A 19,528-nucleotide genomic window follows, 5' to 3' on the forward strand; every position below is an offset into this window, starting at 1 on the left:
ATCTGAGAGGAAGGAAGGAAGGATGACGATCTGAGAGGAAGGAAGGAAGGATGACGATCTGAGAGGAAGGAAGGAAGGATGACGATCTGAGAGGAAGGAAGGAAGGATGACGATCTGAGTGGAAGGAAGGAAGGAAGGAAATGCAGCCAAAATCCACGTTGCCAGAGCCCAGCTGCCTAATTTGTGAATGGTGAGTGGGTGAGTGACAAAAATGGGTTTTTTTCTGGCGATTTGGGTAGTTAGTTGTGTACTGTCTCTTGAACTGCCCCCAATTAAACCGTCTCACTAGTGTTTCGCAATAAATAATCGATTTTTCGAATATATATTTTGCAATTCTCATAAGTACTAGTGTCGTTGCATATTATAATAGCTTCATCCCTTGTTCGATTTATGTTTCATTCTTTTTCCGCGTTTATATGATACTTCCTCCCAATTTTCTTTTTATTCAATTTGTATACCGCGTTTATTTGATACTTCTTTCAATTTTTCATTCGCGTTCTATGAAAGTTTAGTCAAATTTCAAATAACATAAATTCGCGGTTTCTCCCTCTCTAAAAAATCGCGTTTCGAAATACTTTTCGCGTCGTCCATTCCACAGTGACTCACACTTTGTAAGTCTGTGAGTCTTGGAAAATAAACTGGAACTGGAATGATGGACTGTAGGACGACGATCTGAGAGGAAGGAAGGAAGGAAGGAAGCAATGCAGCCAAAGTCCACGTTGCAGAGCCCAGCTGCCTAATCTGCGAATTGTGAGTGAATTTTTTGAGGGTTTGGTGATTGGTTATATATGTGTGCATGTGCATGGCTGAAGCTGAACTACCAAGAGCTAAAGGAAGAACTCGATGGATGTGAGTTCACATCCGAACTCTACTGCACTACTCGGTGCAAACGCCCTCCCATTATTAGAATATCCCAATAGTATACCGCGTTAATTCAGTTTAGAGTCAATTTTCGTAACAAGTGTCTACCCATTATTTTCGATCGATTTGAGAATTTATTACATCGCGTCGCGTTTAAATAATAGCTTCATCCCTTTTTCGGTTCTTGCTTTTCTTTTTTGTTTTTTTGAGCGCGTTTAGTTGACATTGCCACTAAACTTTTGCTAAATACCCCATCTGAAATGGACTACATGATGAAATGGAGGACGATAAAAATTCGCGGTTTCGGGTCTAAATAAAATTCAACGAATTAAACTACACTTGAAAGAAATCGCGATTCGTACACAATTTCGCGCGACACTTCCACAGCTTCCTAAGTCTGGTGGGTCTTGGTCATTGGGTCTGAAAATCTGGGATTGTGGACACTGGTGGACTCGAATGGCTCGCCGAGGCAATTCTGAAAGTTTCGTGGGTTGAGAGGAGCCTCGAAATCCAAATTGCAATGGTCAGTTGTGGGCGAAAATTCAAGGCGGAAGGACTGAAATGGGTCATTGAGGGAATTCCAAAGGCTTGATAGATCTGAGAGGATGAAACAGTGGCCAGATATGAGATCTACGAATGGTGAGTCGAATCAATTGTTTATCCTTTTAATCAAATTTATATTTTATTTTTGCAGAAAATATCCCAATTAATCATTTTTCTATTCCCACAGAAATAATAAAATTGTCACATTGCGTTTGATAATAGCGATTTCAATTGCTGCTTTCGTTTGATACTTTTCTCGTAATTTCTGACGAGTATGCCATCGAAATTTTTAATAAATGACATAAATTTGCAGCTTTCCTTGCTAAATAAAATGAAAATAAATTGTCTGGACGTTTTTGATCGTAAAGATCAGTTCTCTAAACTTGTTGTTGCAAATACTGATAAGATAAAGAGTATCGAGAATACTGAAATGATTCAGGGGTAGGAACAAAATCTATTTGACAATTTTCATCTGTGTAGTCTATATCTAGTGAGTTGTATGTTTTTTCGATGATTAATTCAATATTTTTTGGATGAATATTTTGAGCTCATATACGAGCTCAATTCTCTCCTATCCGAAAAAGAATTTTTCCACGAGTTCAGCTATGAGTTTCATTATCAGAGGTTTAAATATAAATTCGATAAATTACTACGAATTCCAATACACTCCTTCTGAATATCGACAAATAATATAGATATCCTAATAATTTATTCTCCTATTCCATTTTATAATTTACTTTTCTTACAGAACTTCATTGTTACGATTTCATGTACGTAATGAAATATAAATAATAAAAATATGTTTTAATAATACGTTTTGATTTTATATATCTAATAAAAACTATCAGATATAAAGGAATAATGCAAATTGACGAATTTTGCAATTTTGAAGGAAGAAATTGAACTGTGTAGGTAAATTTAAAAAATTACTGTGTGCGTGTGATATAAAGCGAGCGATAATCTCAACTTTAAGTAGTTCATAAGATAAAATAAGTCAATTCTAAGATAGAAAATTGTACAACCATGTGCGCGCTCTCTTACAGAGATACGCGTCTCATTCGTAGCATAATTAATAAAACACTGTCTACTTTTCACTATCGTCAATTTCAAACATAGGACAATAATGTTCTCGCGAAAATCGATTCTCTATCATTCAGTTCCTTCGAGCTTTTTCAAGACGTACTCGTCCAGGAGTATCGCGCGCTACTCGTGGGCACGTCGTTTAGGCTCGTTGGTTCTCTTCAATGATCGCGGATCTGTCGTTTCAATCGCGTCGCGAATGTGTCTGAATCTTACCTAACCGCGATGTATACTTTTTCAATACTCCGCTGAGGGAGAACGTAAGATCTTTCGAATCTTTCGATATTACATTCAGAATGAGAAAATAATTAGCGTTGCGACTGAAAATGAAAAGATAAGAGAGCTGCCAGTAGGGAATGTGTTTTTGTCGGGTCCCTTGCGTAGTCACCTCCTCGCGGTGGGACCTGGAAATTGGTATCGTTTTCCAAAATTCTCAATTTTGGAAAGGGATACTAAGCTAAGAACTACGCATACCCGCTGTCCTAAACTTCACGATTAGAATAGTAGACAGCGGGTAACAGTTATATACAGTTAAAGTATGTTGCAAGATAAAATAAGTTAAGAGATGCTCTGAGGTGTGAGTGTTTTAGCTTTGAGTACTTTGCAAAGTAAAATAAGCGAATTCTAAAATAGAAAATTTCTATGTAGATATAGACGCGTTTCTCATTCGTAGCTAATTAATACGTGCGATTTCATTTCGTTGGAAGATCTATGCATAGAGAAAGAACATACCCAGTGCCGAGCAGAACAAGTTCTCGTATCCATTTTCCATCATGGTCTTGGACGGTGATAGCCAAGATACCATGCAAAGGCAGAGGTAAGCCAGGAAAAGACTGGCAGCGTGGCACATCAGTGTTTTACCGTGCAAATTTTGAAGCGAGGGTAAGCAAGCGTAAACAATTAACGTCAACAGCAGGAAAACACAGCTGATTCCTGTCAGGATGCTGGTAATTATGAATCTGAAATCAGTGAAGAGAACAAATAATTAAAAAATACTGTACAATATTTTTTCTCAAATTTTTCCAAATTTCATATTTTTGCGAAATGCTTTGCATTGTCTCAATTAACTTCATTAGCGTTAAATAGCATCGTTAACACATTTGGAGATTGATTCGAAATCAATTTTTGCAGTTGCAGCAAAAATGATTTTTATTCCAAGAATTTTTCATATTTTGACAAAAGAAAATATATGTACTATTTAGGTAGCCTTGAAATTTATATTAGCCAAATTTCGTAAAGACTCATAGGGAAATTTCCTCGAAGATGCAGCAACAGAACAATGCTTTCTTACGTATCATTTCTCAATGCATTCTTGGAACATGTTTAGAAGTATTCGTTACTCGATCAGACTTGACGTGATTATTTATACCAGACACTTGTCGTTTTCCTCGCAAGACTTCGCTTTGAACGTAAATAGATCAGACTGCCTCGAACTCATCCAAATGGCTATTTGAAATATTCCTTCGTCTGCTTACAAGAATTTGTCACGAATTGATTCCAATTTTGAAGGGAACACAGAAAAATGACTCGTAGAATAATCTTTGGAAATACCACGTAATTATTGCTAAAAATTTTGATCCACGATAACATCAAATGCCTATTTAAAAAATTCTTCGCATCCTCTTTCGTCTACTTACAAATGTACGTGGTTGAATTTGCCACGAATTGATTCGAATTCTGAAGGAAACAATCGTTTGAAATACCACACAATTACCACAGAAATATGAACAATTCTCCGATCCTATTTATCCACTTGGAGCAATACGCAACGACAGTAGATTACCGCAACAACGAAAATTCCGAACGAATGAAAATTCAATTAAACGACCTTCATTTTTCACGGTACAATTTTTCCTTCCTACCAGGTAGGTAGAGGAGGAAGAGGAGGAAGAGGAGGAGAGGAGGAGGAAGAGGAGGAGAGGAGGAGGAAGAGGAAAAGGATATAACTTTTGCACCTACTAGTTCACCAAAGACAAAGCAAAAAAAAAAAAGAAAATTCCCACAGCCCATTATGCGCAGCTTTACATAGCCTATTATCCTCCACAATCCGCTAATTAAGACCGTGACTCATTGTCGGTTCACGCTTCCTTCATAAATTTCATCGCGGCGTTTAGTATGGCTGATTCGATAGAAAGGGCGCCGTACTTTTGATAAAACGGATTGCTTCTGGACGGTGGAAGGTCGTGAACGTGAAATTTCCATTCGGCGACATGAATTTGATCTCTTGGTCGAAGAACGTACAGAAAGAGGGAGTATTCTCTCATTATCGCGAATATAAATCGACTCATACCGACTGAGTTACGCCGGCATTAACAGCCTCGTTAACACCGGTCGATCTTAATTCAAGGCGAAATTAAAGAAAGTGTCGCAGTCGCGAGAATATCCCGATTTGCAGTTTAATGCTGCTGAAACTGCGAAAATAAAAACGTAGTCGTTCGATGACTTCGATAAAAAAAATCCAGTTTCAAGTTTTTCGAATTTTTTCAACGGGACGTTCGGGGAAAACTTTCTTTGAAGGAAAATTGGACTTTACAGGCAGAAAAATTCTCCAGGTTAAAATGAACATTTTTCCTTGATTTTGCACGTGGAAATTCTGTCCACAGTTTTGACCAACCATTTTCGTTCGTTCTGCATGAAACTATATAACAGAGAATTCTTTCATAATCAGAGGAAATTCATGCCAATTCGTGGAATCCCGTCGAGCATAATTTGCGTTTCGAAGGTAATTGCAAGTAATTTAGATTCTTGTTTCTGTAGGCTACAATGTGCTGTGCACACGAGATATCGTGTACCATGTACGATAAAAAAGTATTATTAGAGACTAAATAGACTGTGCTATGATTTTAACATCATTCTTAAACGAAGCATAAATTTCGTTAGGAAAGTTAAATACTTATCAGTGCACAATTTCTGCCAAATATTTGCACTCGCTCCTGAAACGAGAACAAGTTTTCACATTCCAAGATTCAGCGATCCCTAAATTCATCAAACTTCAGAAACCATAAAAACGTAAATACCATTTATTAAACAAACGTCAGTTTGTTTTAAAAAAATTTACATTACTATTTTAATAGCAAGACATCGCATTGGAAAAGCGAAGAGAAACCAGAAGAAAATGTTTCTCAATTAATCAGAACTAAAATATTTTTAATTACTTAAGGGCTGATATTCGTAGTAAAAATCGAACTATCGACGTCCACGAAAAATCGTGGAAAAATCTAAAAAGAAGAAAAAAAAAGAAAGAAAGAAATACACATGTATGGTATACAGGAGGCAAATGAACGAACACGAATGCCACTTCGTTACGACTTGTCTCGGTGAATGGCCCTTCTTCTGTTCATCAGGCAAATGGACTTGTACCATTGTTATTTATTCTTCTGCTTGAAGATATACGACTGTACACATTGTCCGCATCACTGGCAAACAACTTGGCTATCTGGCATTGATGCAGGCACAATATGCGCTGTCGCGAAAGATGCTGGTTTCCGGTTTGAACGGTTGACCAGCATCGAGAACAGTCCAGCCTTTTATATATCTATAGTCTCGGGGATATCCCCGTGACAACCGTGCTTTAGATACACATTAGAGGTAGAAAGAGCTCGGTAGTAAATCGAATAACTCGATTGAGTAGGGGATAGTCGTGCAGCAAGCGGAAGAAAAATTTTGGTTCGGACGTACATTCCTCTTCAGGTGTATCGGGACACTTATTGAATTTGAAGCAGACTTAAACGGGTATTAGAAGATTCTTAAGATGTTGAAAAGAATTATTCTGTCTGGATTCTTAATCGTGGTGTGACAAGTACTTATACGAGATTTGAGAAAGAAAGTACACCTGAATTAGAGTGATAAAATTTGATTAACAAAAGTTATTCCATGGTAAAGTGGTCCTGTTTAAAATAATTTTAAAGCTTCTTTCGATCTATGCTGATGTCCGAATTATTCTGAAATTGAGCAACTTTTCAAATATTTTTTTTTACTCCCTGAATTTGGTTGTATCTTTCAAGTAGTGGAGTTTTTTAAATTTTTAACGCCTTTCTGATCTGTCTGATGTGTTTGATTTTGTAATTGAGCAATTGAGGGAATTCGCCGATGGAATGCTGAAATATAATTTCATTAAAAATATTTAAACACCTCTTAAACATTTCTTTTTCAATTATCCTCATCTACTATTTTTACCCAAAACGAAACGTAAAAGCGTCAATCTCTTAATGATATCACGACGAAGAGAAACTTCAAACAATTCCCCCGCGTTTAATTCGTGAAATCCTCTCTCGTTGCAATAAAATTTACAAAATTGATCAACAGACGTATCGTTTCCTCAACTCAAAGTTCTTCAATCCTCTCGTTCCAGCTACACAATTCACTTGTATCACCGACGGTTCCAGGAAGAAAAACCAAACGACTTCTTCTAATTCCGATTATTCACGATTCTCGGTACTCGAACTTGACTTGCCCGAAGCGGCAGGTAAAAGTTCAACAGGGATTAGCCTTGGTATAAACAACGGGACGAATGTCGCATGAAAGCATTAAAAATTTGCTTGGAAGTTAGTCGTTGACCGTGGGGAGCGACGCACACGCAGCGAAAAACAGCGAGAGGGACGAGCGCGGAAGTTTCGAAGCCGGCTTCTATTGGATTTCGCGAATCTCGACTGGCTTTACTTGTTTAAACTTTGTAAAGTCAAACAAACGGGTTCGGGCAATAAATGGCGGCCATCCATCGGCTTAAAAGTTTCAAACGAGCGGCGGATTGATGCGAGCGAAAGACACGGCAAAAGCGAACGGGCATCGAATTCGACGCAGGCCCTTTTTTCTCTCTCTCTCTCTCTCTCTCTCATTTCGCTCTTTCATATTTTCGTTTTTCGAGATCGAACAGTCGCCCCGCGTACAGTTAATAATCGATAGAACGTTTTTATCGAAACGAAGATCCATCGAGGTCAGATTTCAAGCACACCGTAAAAAGGGCTGCACAGGGAAAAAATTGCGTATTGCAGGGAAAAATGAAGTAGAGCGTAGGATTTTTCGCCCAAGTTGGTTTAATAGAAACGTGATATTTTTGGAACAAATTTGAAACAGTGGAACTTTTCTTTTTCTTTTTTTTTTTCTTCCCTCTTACTAACGAGAGTAGAAAATTTGTTAGAAATGTTTGTATCTCTGTGTGTGTGTTTACGTTCTGGAATTATTGCGACACTACGATGAGATTAGAATTTGAAAGAAACGTATTTCTAGGAGAGTTTCGATATTTTTCTTGCAAAGCACGCTCGTGATATTAATAGCTTAAGCGCGAAGATTAATGAAGATCATTTTTACTGTTGCGTCGCGTATTCTTCAACAACGCGCGGAAGATAATGGAATACGAAACGCTTACAAAGCTTGAACCGAGTAAATAAATGTGAAAGATAAACGTGACGAGGGAATTTTGTGCTACGCGAATCGGAAGAAAACGTCGCATTTTCCTTGTGACAATTCTCTCTAAGGCTGAACATTCCTGAAGTACGAGAAAGAAGGACAAATGTTTCATTTTTTGAATTGCTAAATTCCAAAATTCCAGTGAAAGAAAATGGTAAAAATCTGTGAACAAATTAATCCAAGGAAGAAATCTGTAGAATATAAAATTTCAAGTTTATTAACTCGATCTTAGATTTCACGAGTTGCGAAAAATTTCAAGATGAAAAATCATACTTTGTACATATATTTTATTTGAAATCTATTGGAGTATAGAAACAATTTCACGTGTAATTATCAAACGATTAAGAAGACACGCAACTCACCTGGTAATATTTTGCACTTCTTCCGGGAAACAGACGAAAGCACTTAGAGTTTCGAATCCTGTGCCGTTTCTGGATACGTCTATGCAGTACTGGTTGTGTTTCAAATCGTCGGCATCGTAAGCCAGTTGAATGTATCCTTCAACCGTTATATTCTTTATTTCAAGCAAGTTCAACTCAAATTTCGCATTTGGACAGCTCAGTTTACTCTTCAGCCCGTAATCTTGAGAACAAAAGCAAGAACACAAGAATTAGAAACCAGAAACACCATTCTAATATGAAAAGTAAAGGGAAAAATTCGCGTCGTCGACCAAAGAATAGCAAAAGCATTTCATATCCTTTATTTCAGAATTTTTGCAACTTCGAATCGTGTCACTAAAATTGCCCCTAATTCGATCTAACGTTACGTTCGTCGTCACGAGACTGACCTGCAGCGTTCAACGATCTGCCGGTGATGTTCGCTAGGTTTTCGTAAAGATTCTTCTCCGGCACGGACTCGTAATTTCTCGTACAATTCCGGCTGTTCAGGAAATGGCCCTCTGTGCAACACTTGTTTATACAGCCGTTTGCCCAGCAGAATTCCGTGTCTCGACATACACGAACCACGAGCCGCCCTTTCGTCTTGGAATCTGTCGTCAACTCCAGACACGAGTTGTCCTTGGTGATCGTGAAACTCTCCGTTCTTCCGTTTTTGTCCGTCGGCAGTGTCACCTGTAAAATTACACGGAAAATACTTGGCATAGCGCAGAGATTGGAGGGAGGTGGAGGATGGCCGATCGTCGAAGATTTACGAATTGAATACCCGAAGCAGTTCAACTCCTGGAAACATTCCTGAAGACCCAGCAGATTCGAAGTGCCGCGAGAAGTTTGGATTGTTTTGACCTGAGCGCAAGAAGGTGGTCCAGCCAGCCGGTGCTGCTGTTGAATTCTTCGAAAGATCTGGCGAAGTTTCTGCACGACCCTGTCGGCGTTTTCGAGGTAGTCGAGAAAAATACGCGGCCCGTCAGGTGAATCGAATATCACGGACAGATTAAAGCGGAAGAGCAAGGCAGATTCGAAGTGCCGCGAGAAGTTTGGATTGTTTTGACCTGAGCGCAAGAAGGTGGTCCGGCCAGCCGGTGCTGCTGTTGAATTCTTCGAAAGATCTCTGGCGAAGTTTCTGCACGACCCTGTCGGCGTTTTCGAGGTAGTCAAGAAAAATACGCGGCCCGTCAGGTGAATCGAATATCACGGACAGATTAAAGCGGAAGGGCAACGGGGAGCGCGGCGGAAGCATGGCGGAGATGAGAATCGCGAATTTAAACGTGGACGGGCGGAATTGTGAATTCGCCACGCGGTGTTTTGCTAATGAGATAAAATTGTAATTTATTCAAATTCGAGTTAGAGGCTCGCCTCGTTTCGGGGGTCTTAGCGAGATTAGTGATGGTGTTAACAGTTTCGGGCTGGGAATGGGGAAAAATGTTTTCAGGGATCTACATGTTTTTCTAGATTTTTAGATTTTTTTAGATTATGTGATAGAGTTGGGTAGACGAAACGATAGAATAAAGTGCAGGAAATATAGATAGTTGTGTGAAATGCAGTATTTAAACTTGTTGAGGATAGAAAAGGATCTATTATCATTTAGTTGTTTTAGCGATTTGACTTTATTGTGTCTTAACCTGTTTAATCTTCGCTAATTCAGTTTTTCCAAAATGAAATTATTTTGACATTTAGAAATTTGGGTATATTAAAAAGTGCTTCTTAATTATATAACAAAATATTTCACAAACCACTTGCTCTTATGATATAAATCTTCTTTATGAAAATAAGTGAAACATTCAATTTGTCACTTGGACCACTTTCGTAATTGTGCCTATACTTGTAGAACTTAAAAAATTGTAAAATTCGATCGTTTCCTTGTTCAACGTCCCTCTTAAGTAGCAGCCATTCGCCAGAAAATATCGTCGATCCTTCGATCGTCGTTTGAGAAGAAGAAATTCACCGTGAAAAAACCACGTTGAGTCCCGTTTCGTGGAGAAAATACAGACGAACGAAGGTCCAAGTGACCATGAAATTTCTTTTACTTTTACCGAGTGTTCGACTTGGAAACCCATTACGCTCCGTGTCGACACGTAGCTCGTTTTCGATGTCATTATTTCGCAAGCGTGCAAGGTGAACGATCGGAAAACGAAACGCCGTGGTTGTCGCCCATTCAAGCCAAAGATAACGAGCCGAACCCGTCGAGATAAGACTTTTACGTTTACAGAAAAAAGTCCAACACGATGCAAATTACGCTAATTGTAAAATTACAAGATTCGTCGTGTTTCCACCCTCTGTGATTTTCACTGCGAATTTAAGATTCCTCCGACGTCTGTTTGTCTTCTCAACGATACTATCTTTACCGGTGCAACGTCCCTAATTATTGTTTCTCGTGTCGCCCACCATCTGCTCGCTCAATTAAGGTTTATTATTTCTACACGTTTCCGAAATGCTCGTGATTTTATACTGTGAACGAAATGTGTATATCCGTCGACCATTTTTAAGGAAGGAGAATCAGGCCTCTGAATCTTGTATACAAGGGATGTTCAACACATGTGGAGACAAACTTTAGGTATACAAATTGATTAAGAGAAACATAAAACGTATCTTAACATTCATAAATGAATCGCTGTAATTAATTCTTCCCTTGACATGAAAGAACCTATAAATACAAGTCGAATTGAAACGCTCTAGTACAAAGAAAAAAGTGTCATTAAATCCCAGCAACTTGAGATGTTACACGAATTTCCCCAGTGTACTTCTCGAAATCGTTAAAAATAGCCCTCGCTAAAATTGTTAATAACCCTTATAAAACCTCTCCAACCCTTGCATCCGCAAACTTCGTTATCGAACCACCGAAAACTTCGTAACCTCTGAAAAATCCGTCCTTGACCTACATACCCAAAAAATACACCCCTCACCCACACACAACTCGTTGAAACTTCCTCCATCTTTCTCCCTGCAAACAGCAGTGTGTACCAGTCTCGAAAAAGAAGAGAAACAGAAAAACATCTAGCCAAGGTTGAAGACGCAATTGAACAAAAGGAGAGAGAAAGAGAGAGACAGGGGAGATGCGCCGAAAGGGTTAATGGGGAGGCAGTAAGCTCGCGGGGTGGCCTTAGAAAGGGCGGAAAGAAAAATTCATCGAAGAGAAGAAGGATTCCGCGACGCGATGAGGCGAGAGGCGTTATTAGAACGCGGTGTTACGGCTATCGACTGTGCAAAGGCACGCTCGATTGAAACCAGAGACCGTTCTATCCGACACCGTCCGCAATGCGGTCCTTGGTTTCACCGGCGGCGCATCGTTGCTACGCCATTGCACACCGGTGTGCCGCCGCCGCCACCTCCACCACCATCACCACGCCCCGTAGATTCTCCGGCGATGAGTCGGATTTATTTACCGTACCACATCCTTTCGTTGGCCCAGGATAAAAGGCCCCGGTAACGAATGAGCCACCCCTGGCGCAACCAAACAAGGAATCCACGATATTTATTGACAGAGGACTGATAAAACGTGGCAGCGTGAAACGCTCGAATGCGATGAATTTGACCGCTTTCTTGTCGCCGACTATTGTCGGGAAATTGATCATGGAGAACGGTGTGATACGACGGCGCCTCGAAAGTGCACGGGGATGATTTCGGTTGAGAGTAAGTCTCACGCTCGTGAGAAAATTAGTGAAAAATTGGGAATACGGTGTTTTTCGTTTGAAGCTTAGTTTTGGGGAAAATTCGGGTGAGATAGAAGTTTCAAAAATTTCTAGATTGATATAACGGATGTTATTGATAGAATTTTGACTTTGTGCTTTTTGAACCTAGTAACTTCGGAACACAATAGTGCTGTTCGATGAACTGTATTTTTTCTGTGTAGGTTTGAATTTGATGGAGTTTAGATTCGATTGAGTTTATCGATTCGCCGTGTTTCTTTCTAAAAACATTAGTAGCAACGCGATACTGAAAAAGGAATGCTTGAAAATATCTGACGTGTAAAATTGTTGCCACTCAGTTTCCGTACCAGTTCAAACCAATCATACTTAATCAGACGTTAACACAATCAACCACTTCACCTCAAATATCAAGAAATTTCCTACAATAAAACACCTCGTTCGTTCTTGTTAACTCTTAAAGGCTATCGTAGCTAAAATTCAAACCGAAGAAAACTTTTCATTTTTCCAGTCGCTCTGAATTATTTTTTATTTCCCAGCGATTTGTCAGATAGAAAAGACCACACCGAGGTGAAATTTCATACGTGAAATTAACCTGAGTGACAGTTTTCTAACACACAAACTGTAATTCGATCACCCACTGCTAATTTCCATTCAAATACACGTTCACAGCTTCAAAAAAAAAAAAAAAAAAGAAAAAAGGCAGTGGTAATTCCAATAATCCAACACCTGTCACTCCTCGCGACGTCGATAATTGAGATTCTCCGTTTTAATCCGGTGAAATTTGCATGGAACTCGATCATTCGCTACGGCGGAAGTAGCGAACCGATCGAACCGCTTCTATAGTAATATCATCCGGCTTCGAACGTATCCGCCAGGCGACCGTAATCCATACGCGGTTAAACACTCGCGGCGTTCCTCCTCCGTCGATACGACGGCGATATCGTCGCGACAATATGCGTGATACCACTCGAATTCACCGCACGTTTCTATCGAGCAGCTCGTAAATAAATAATTTTTCTTTGAGGCGAATGCAACGATTCGCTCAAAGCAGTAGGATTTTACGGAGAATTTGCAGATTCTCGTCGACTTGGCTGGCAGTCGATGATATTCCAGTCGCTTCTTCTCATACGATGAAGATGTAATTTTTTTGTGTTGAAATTGAAGAGTGTTACGAGGTTTCAGGTGTGAAATTCTTGGATATTTGTTGGTAGGATTGTTGATAAGACTTCGTAACGTTAGGTTTCTTTTAACCCTTTCGTGACCGAATAATTTCTTTTAAAAAATTTTCTGTCTGTAATGGACACTACATTGAGATCAATTTTTGTTTGAATACTGAAGTGGAACATATTCGTCCCACTGGTAACGAAAGGGCTAAGAGGAAACGAAACGATCTTTGCCAAATTTACGTACCCTTTTCTCAAAAAATTTTTAAATATCGCATGAAACCAAAGATAGAATTTTTCAAAAACTGTTTAATCTTTTTCTTTCATTTTTCAATAAAAATTTGTTGTTACTAATGAACGAAAAAAGACATAGCAAACTCCACATATAAATTAGTGACTATCGACTCACAAGGGAGCTTTCAATATTTGCTTCAACTTTGCTTAATTAACGCACACCATTATCATCCACTTTCGGCGCAGTTATTGTTAATACACAATCAAAACGCAACGTTAATATTATCCTAATTGTTTCGATCTTCCAATCTAGTAGCCTGGTACGAACGTATCGGAAAAATGATACGAACCGCGGCTCAGATTTTTCAAAAAGCGAGAACAAAACTTGAAACACGTTTGCCCGCGCAAATATTTTCGTGTAAAAATTTCTTTTACTGCAATTAAACCAGGTGAAATACTACCGCTTCACGAACTTCTCCGCTCGTTATTTATTTACCTATAGTGGTGTGCACGCAACATGAGCGTCTAGCGTGTTGTATAGGCGAGCTTTTGCAACGCTAGATTCGCGTGGACACCAAAGGGGACAGTCAAACGCTGTTTTAAAAACAAGAACCGTAAATATTGGCTTTGTATCTGTAAATCTAGGGCAGCGTCGCGTGTTCGCGACGAAACGAGAAGAAGAAAGCGCGTAAAAATTGTGCATTCGGTAAATCAGCTCTGAAGAAAAATGTTTTCGTATAAGAATTCCAAGATTTGGAGTCTTTCTTTCATCTTGTATCTTCAGGATCCACGTGTAAATTAAAGGAAACCGAGAGAGACGTTTCTCTTCTTATAAAATTTCCTATCAACTTGCAGAATATAAAGTTGGAAGATTCGAATAGGAAATTCTGAATCGTTCTCCTCCGACTCTGTATATCGAACAAAGGTATGGAAGTAAAAACTACAAAATAGCTGAGTAAGCGTCACATCCTACGGTCGTAAATGAAAAATAAAATCGACTGGCCTAAAATCTCGTATAAAACTCGTCGGGACAGATTTCGACTCTCTCGAATAAAATGGGACGACTTTCGTCGTGACTCGGGGAAATTGGTTGAAAATGAAATTTATAATATATCGAGGCTGTTTGAATAAATACTGGGAGTAATAAATTTTTACCTGTTCGATAGGAGGTAATTGTAATCGACGTAGCTTTTTTTTATAGAAAGATTTGCAATATTGCAAATTCAATACTGAAGTAAAATAGAACAGAGCATATTCATATAGATATTTAATATATTTTAAATCTAACATGATTAGTATCGCGAACAAAATTAATCTCTTTCGTTAATGTGCATTTTTGTAATATGAAATTATGTATTTTAAAAGTCTGCTAATCAGGAACATCCAATCAAAGCTTTGACGGTGCTAAGCACACAAGAATATTGACGAGATAAATCAATATTACACGTTTAGATGCAAATGATCAATCCTAGTGCATACACAATTAATTGTGGTCACCAGCCTGCATGCACTTTCACAAAAATTCGTGTACACATGCGTGTATATTGAATACGCGTATACTGATCGATGTCTAAATCAAATAATCAGATGCTGAAAAATTCAATCGTCTGAAATCGTTGACAAAAAATTTAATTCGTCGATGCAATAAACTATCCTTTGTGGATATAGTGAAGGCACATGTTTAAAGAAGTGTGCGCAAGCAAAAGACGATTAACAATTTTTATATTTTAATATACCTTATGAATAGAAAGTGTTAAGAAATTATTCTCAATTTTAATTTACCCTTTATATAAAGTCACTTTTATTAAGCGCAGAATTTATGTCACTACTGTGTATACCCAGCTCTGCTATATTTATGATAATAGATTAATCCATCTTACTTTCTTAGATAAAGAACCAAAAGCACCCTCTAATTAACCCCTTAACTCCCAAATTTTTCGCAACTTTTTGATATCCCAAAAATGATCAATTTTACTTTTTCTTTAATTACTTCCTAGGCGTGTAGAAGTAAGTTTCCCATTGAATTATAACGCTGTGACCCGCATTTTTGCAATAGAAGAGAAATATCAACGCAATGTGAAAAGTGAAAGAAAGTAATTAAACAAAATTGCACATTCTCGAGGATTATTCGGGCACGTCTGAGAGATTAAACGTTTAATAACGAAATACAGGCTACTTCGTTTCAGAATCGTGTCTCATTTGACGAAGACAACGTAGAAAGGGCGAATCGGCTGAAGAGGTTGCAAGCTCTTCAACACGTTCGGTGCCATGGTGCGAGCGATGTGATCAGGCACGTAGCCAGAATTTTATTTTCGGAGCAAGTGAAGTTTTTACAAGGCCTACGAGAACGGTATCAGACGGATTTTCCATGTCCTAACCTTTGAATTCTACCGAACGAGCAGAAGTGTAACAGAGAAAGCACCAGAGAAATCTTTAATCTCTTGAGAAATTCATCGGACATTTCGAGAAACCAACGTAACGAATAGATACACAAACAGAGAATCGATGGACGATCCGAAATTCCTACCAAGAGTAACCACGAAGACGTAAACCGTGAATTGAGAATGAAACTTAAAACGTTACTTCAGGAGTGGCTGGGTTTACGAGTCTCCTTTTACTGGGAAGTTAACGAAAATACAGATATAGGTTGCTGTTTTTTTAGAAGCTTAAAGAAATTGTTAGTTAACTTCACAGCTAGTCTCTGTGCGATGAATTTGTTTCTATGTATCATTTCTGTGTATTAATTTTTCACTTCGTTCGTTATTCCGGATGAAGAAATTCTGTCGTTGACGATGATTAGATAAATTGAGGTAAAAGTGTTTAGTACGATATTTTCTTAGGTCGATCGTTCTTCAGGTTTAGTAGACATGTACATCACACCGGGTGTTATAAAAGAAGATCCTTTATCAAGCCCACGTAACTTCCAGTATCATTAAAAAACCATAAAATAATACGATCTACGATATCTACATCGTTATGTCTTAACTATTTCCCCAGTTAAAACTCTATTACTCCTAAATCACGAGACACGTTAAAGATCCATCATCGTTCGGAACCCTGCAATCGTCGATCTAAGCAGCCCAACTACCAATCTCTAAAACTATTGCAAAATTCGTTAAAATCCGAATTCGTGAAACACGCGCACCGAATAAACTACCGAAAGTTGAACTCATTTCAATCCTGAGGAATACTCACGGTGAAAAAGCTAGAGGAACTATGTACAGATCGAAACGGTCAGTGGGAAAAAAGAAGAAGAGCGAGGAATCAGCGGATAAAATAAGTACACGAACCCACGTGCAAAAGAGAAAAACCTGTCTATTTCGAGCAATCCTGCTCACGATTCCTGTGGATGATGGCGAGAAAAAACGGGTTGCTCCCACGGTCTAGATTTTTCGATGGAAAAAGGAAGAAGATAAACCGTCTGGCGCCTCGTTTTGCTCGATCGTGGAACAGATTAACGCGTGCGTGGTAACATTGTTTATTATAAACGAACCGACAATCTCGGCGAGCATGACTTCATCGCTGTTATACATGCTGGAAAAGGAAATCCCCCGCTTGACTTGGACAAACAAGAGGAGAGTGTGTATATATGTGCTTTAGGTCGGTTTGTCAGGCAATGAGCAACGAACAGAGATCGTGTGAATACTACTTCACACGCAGGAAGACAGTTTCCTTGATCTTTGCGTTGGTAAAGTCACGATCGTGCACACGTTAATTAGAATGCAGAAGCAGCAACAGCTGATGATCGCAGAGACAAAGGTAACGCAGATCGAACCGCGTTGTTTTCCTTTAAAAACAGCGCAAATCCGATCGTATACGTGAAATATGAGTCAAAACTTCTTTTTATTTACGACGAAGCTGAAGTCGAGGGTAATTGAATTAATTCTCTTGAATTAGTCGACAGTTTTGCAATTTGGTTAAGCTACATCCTTGGAACGGCGCTGTTTTCGTTTGGAAGCGGTATTAACGTGATTATGTGTATGAGAAATCGAGGATAATTAATTGATTCTCTCGAATTAAACAGGAGTGTCTAGGAGCGTAAAGTGTTGATCAAGTTTGCTGATCTAGCCTTGAAACGGTATTTTAATCTCGTGAGTGTCTTTTCTCTTTTTAATTTTGGAATTAGGAGAGTGATGGTATTTTTGAACGAGTTAAAATTCAAACTACTGAATAATTTTACGTGTGAAGAAAAAATATTCTGTTTTAGATATGACAAAGTGGACTCTTTGGGTCGAAAAAGACGAACGGAAGAACGCATTAAGTTTAAAAGAAACTCTGACTTCTTTTTCTTTCTTTCAGAGAAAGCAAATCGATTTGGGAATTTCGTTACTTATCTCCTGATTTTTCATATCGACACACGTGACTAATTGTCTCGATATTTTGCTCGTGGTAATTAGCAGCGAATCGTTATCGTGAGTAGTATTCGTGTTTGTCACGATTGTGTCACAATCAGTATCACGAGTGTACGTACCACGATATTTGAAGATAAGAAGTTAACGATTGGAGTGTGGTGCTCGTGATAGTTCGATTCGTTTAGACGGACTTTCATTGATGTCGTATTTTATAGCGGAGGTGTGACGCGTTGCATGTTAATTACTACTTTGCCATCCATTCCAGAAATTGAAGTTCCTCGCTTATCGCGGAATATTGCAGCGATGGAAGAAGAAATGATATGCCAACAGGGAAACGTTCGTTCGTTTGTTTAAATGCAAATTGAATCTGATTTAATATGAACCGTGAATGAAAAATGATAGTGGTGATTAGTTGATCGATGAAGCGCGTTGATAATTTGATTTATTGAAATTTTATTGGCGTTTGACGAGTTTTTAATTGAATCGTAGAAAAGATGTTCGGAGTAACCTTTGTTCTGTAGTTGGAATTATTAGACGCTGAAAGTATTTTCGTCGCAAATTTTGACTCGTTTCACTCGCTTGTGTAACATTTATAGCTTAAACATAGCAGAGGAACTGCAAAAATTACCGTCTGCTCTTATTCTTCACACATATACAAAAGGTATTTATCTCTGTATGGCAGTCGTTTTATGAGGCTGTTAAAGTTTTCAAGTGGAATGAAAATAATCGACTCGTGAGTCGTACACGTGTTCCTCGTTTGGAATCTTTTCGAACGAGGATAGTTCGTTTAACATATTTTCTTTGCGTAACAAGAAGTGCGAGAGATCCTGAGAAATATAATTCGCTAGAAATTGATCACAATAAAACCAATAAAATTATGTTAAATAGAAACGCAAAATTCTACTTTCTCTCAAATAAAATTACAAATCAACTTCAGATTTCTCCATTCAGATAAATATATCACCGACTTAAGTAACTTGAAATTGTTACGAAACAAGTAGATCGATAATTCGCGATGTTAAAAAGTAATATCACTTTTAATAGAAAAACCAGACGAAATGTTTATCAATTCTCGATAATTCTAAAATCAATATCTCGTTCAAGAGAAAAAGTTGGATCGAACGGTTGAACATTTTCCTAATTACTTAGGCGGCTAATTCGTATTAACCGCGACCAGGAGGTGGACTCATTAAGCGTAGAATTAAAAGCATAATTCAACACGGTTGTACGAAACGTTACAACGCCGCGGCTAAAACGTCCAAATGAATATGAATACGTTAATTATCGTCGCGTGGAAGTCGGAAATAAAACAGTTTGCCCGGGCGACGAGCGTCGCGTGAAATTTACAACAGCTTCAACCGCGAACAATTCCACGGAGGCACACCGTATATATATATACGGTATTGAATTTACGTGTCGTTTCAGCAAAAATATTTTTTTCCTCTCCCACGCTGTTTCCTTTCCGCCCGATAAATACACGGCTGCTTCCGTGAAACCGGCGGTTTCTTCTTCGATTTTACTGTACCGGTACTGTATATAAACTTTTCTGTCGCACGGATAACACGTAGAGTTCAGGTTGACAACGCGTTTGAGAAATCACTTTCGCTTCTCGGGCGGCTCGAAGGGAAGAAGAGCGATGCAAAGCGAAGGATAACGATTACGGAACCAGTTCTTCTGGTTCCCGTGTCTTTCACCAGACGCACTCGTTTGTATTTCTACAGTTAAGCACGAATGTTCGTGTTTTTTACTTGTCCGAGTTTCTGAAAATTTTCACGTACTCACGCGACGCGAGGTGTAATCAATTGTTCTGACTAAATAGTTCTTTAATTATGGCTTGTTTGTCTTAT

At 38.7% G+C, this 19,528-nt stretch overlaps 1 protein-coding gene across 1 annotated transcript in view; it reads right to left on the reverse strand.

Annotated features, from left to right (window-relative positions):
* Positions 1–19,528, reverse strand: part of LOC108570291 (G-protein coupled receptor Mth2-like) — a 42,428-nt gene that overhangs the window by 15,407 nt on the left and 7,493 nt on the right. Inside the window, exons 3-5 of the mRNA XM_017932130.1 lie at positions 8,678–8,960; positions 8,253–8,472; positions 3,217–3,443 (exon numbers count right to left, since the gene is read on the reverse strand). Of these exons, the coding sequence (XP_017787619.1) occupies positions 3,217–3,443; positions 8,253–8,472; positions 8,678–8,960 (730 nt within the window). The remainder of the gene's footprint in view (positions 1–3,216; positions 3,444–8,252; positions 8,473–8,677; positions 8,961–19,528) is intronic.

The sequence above is a fragment of the Habropoda laboriosa genome, unplaced genomic scaffold (assembly GCF_001263275.1).
Source record: "Habropoda laboriosa isolate 0110345459 unplaced genomic scaffold, ASM126327v1 scaffold68, whole genome shotgun sequence".
NCBI classification, from domain to species: domain Eukaryota; kingdom Metazoa; phylum Arthropoda; class Insecta; order Hymenoptera; family Apidae; genus Habropoda; species Habropoda laboriosa.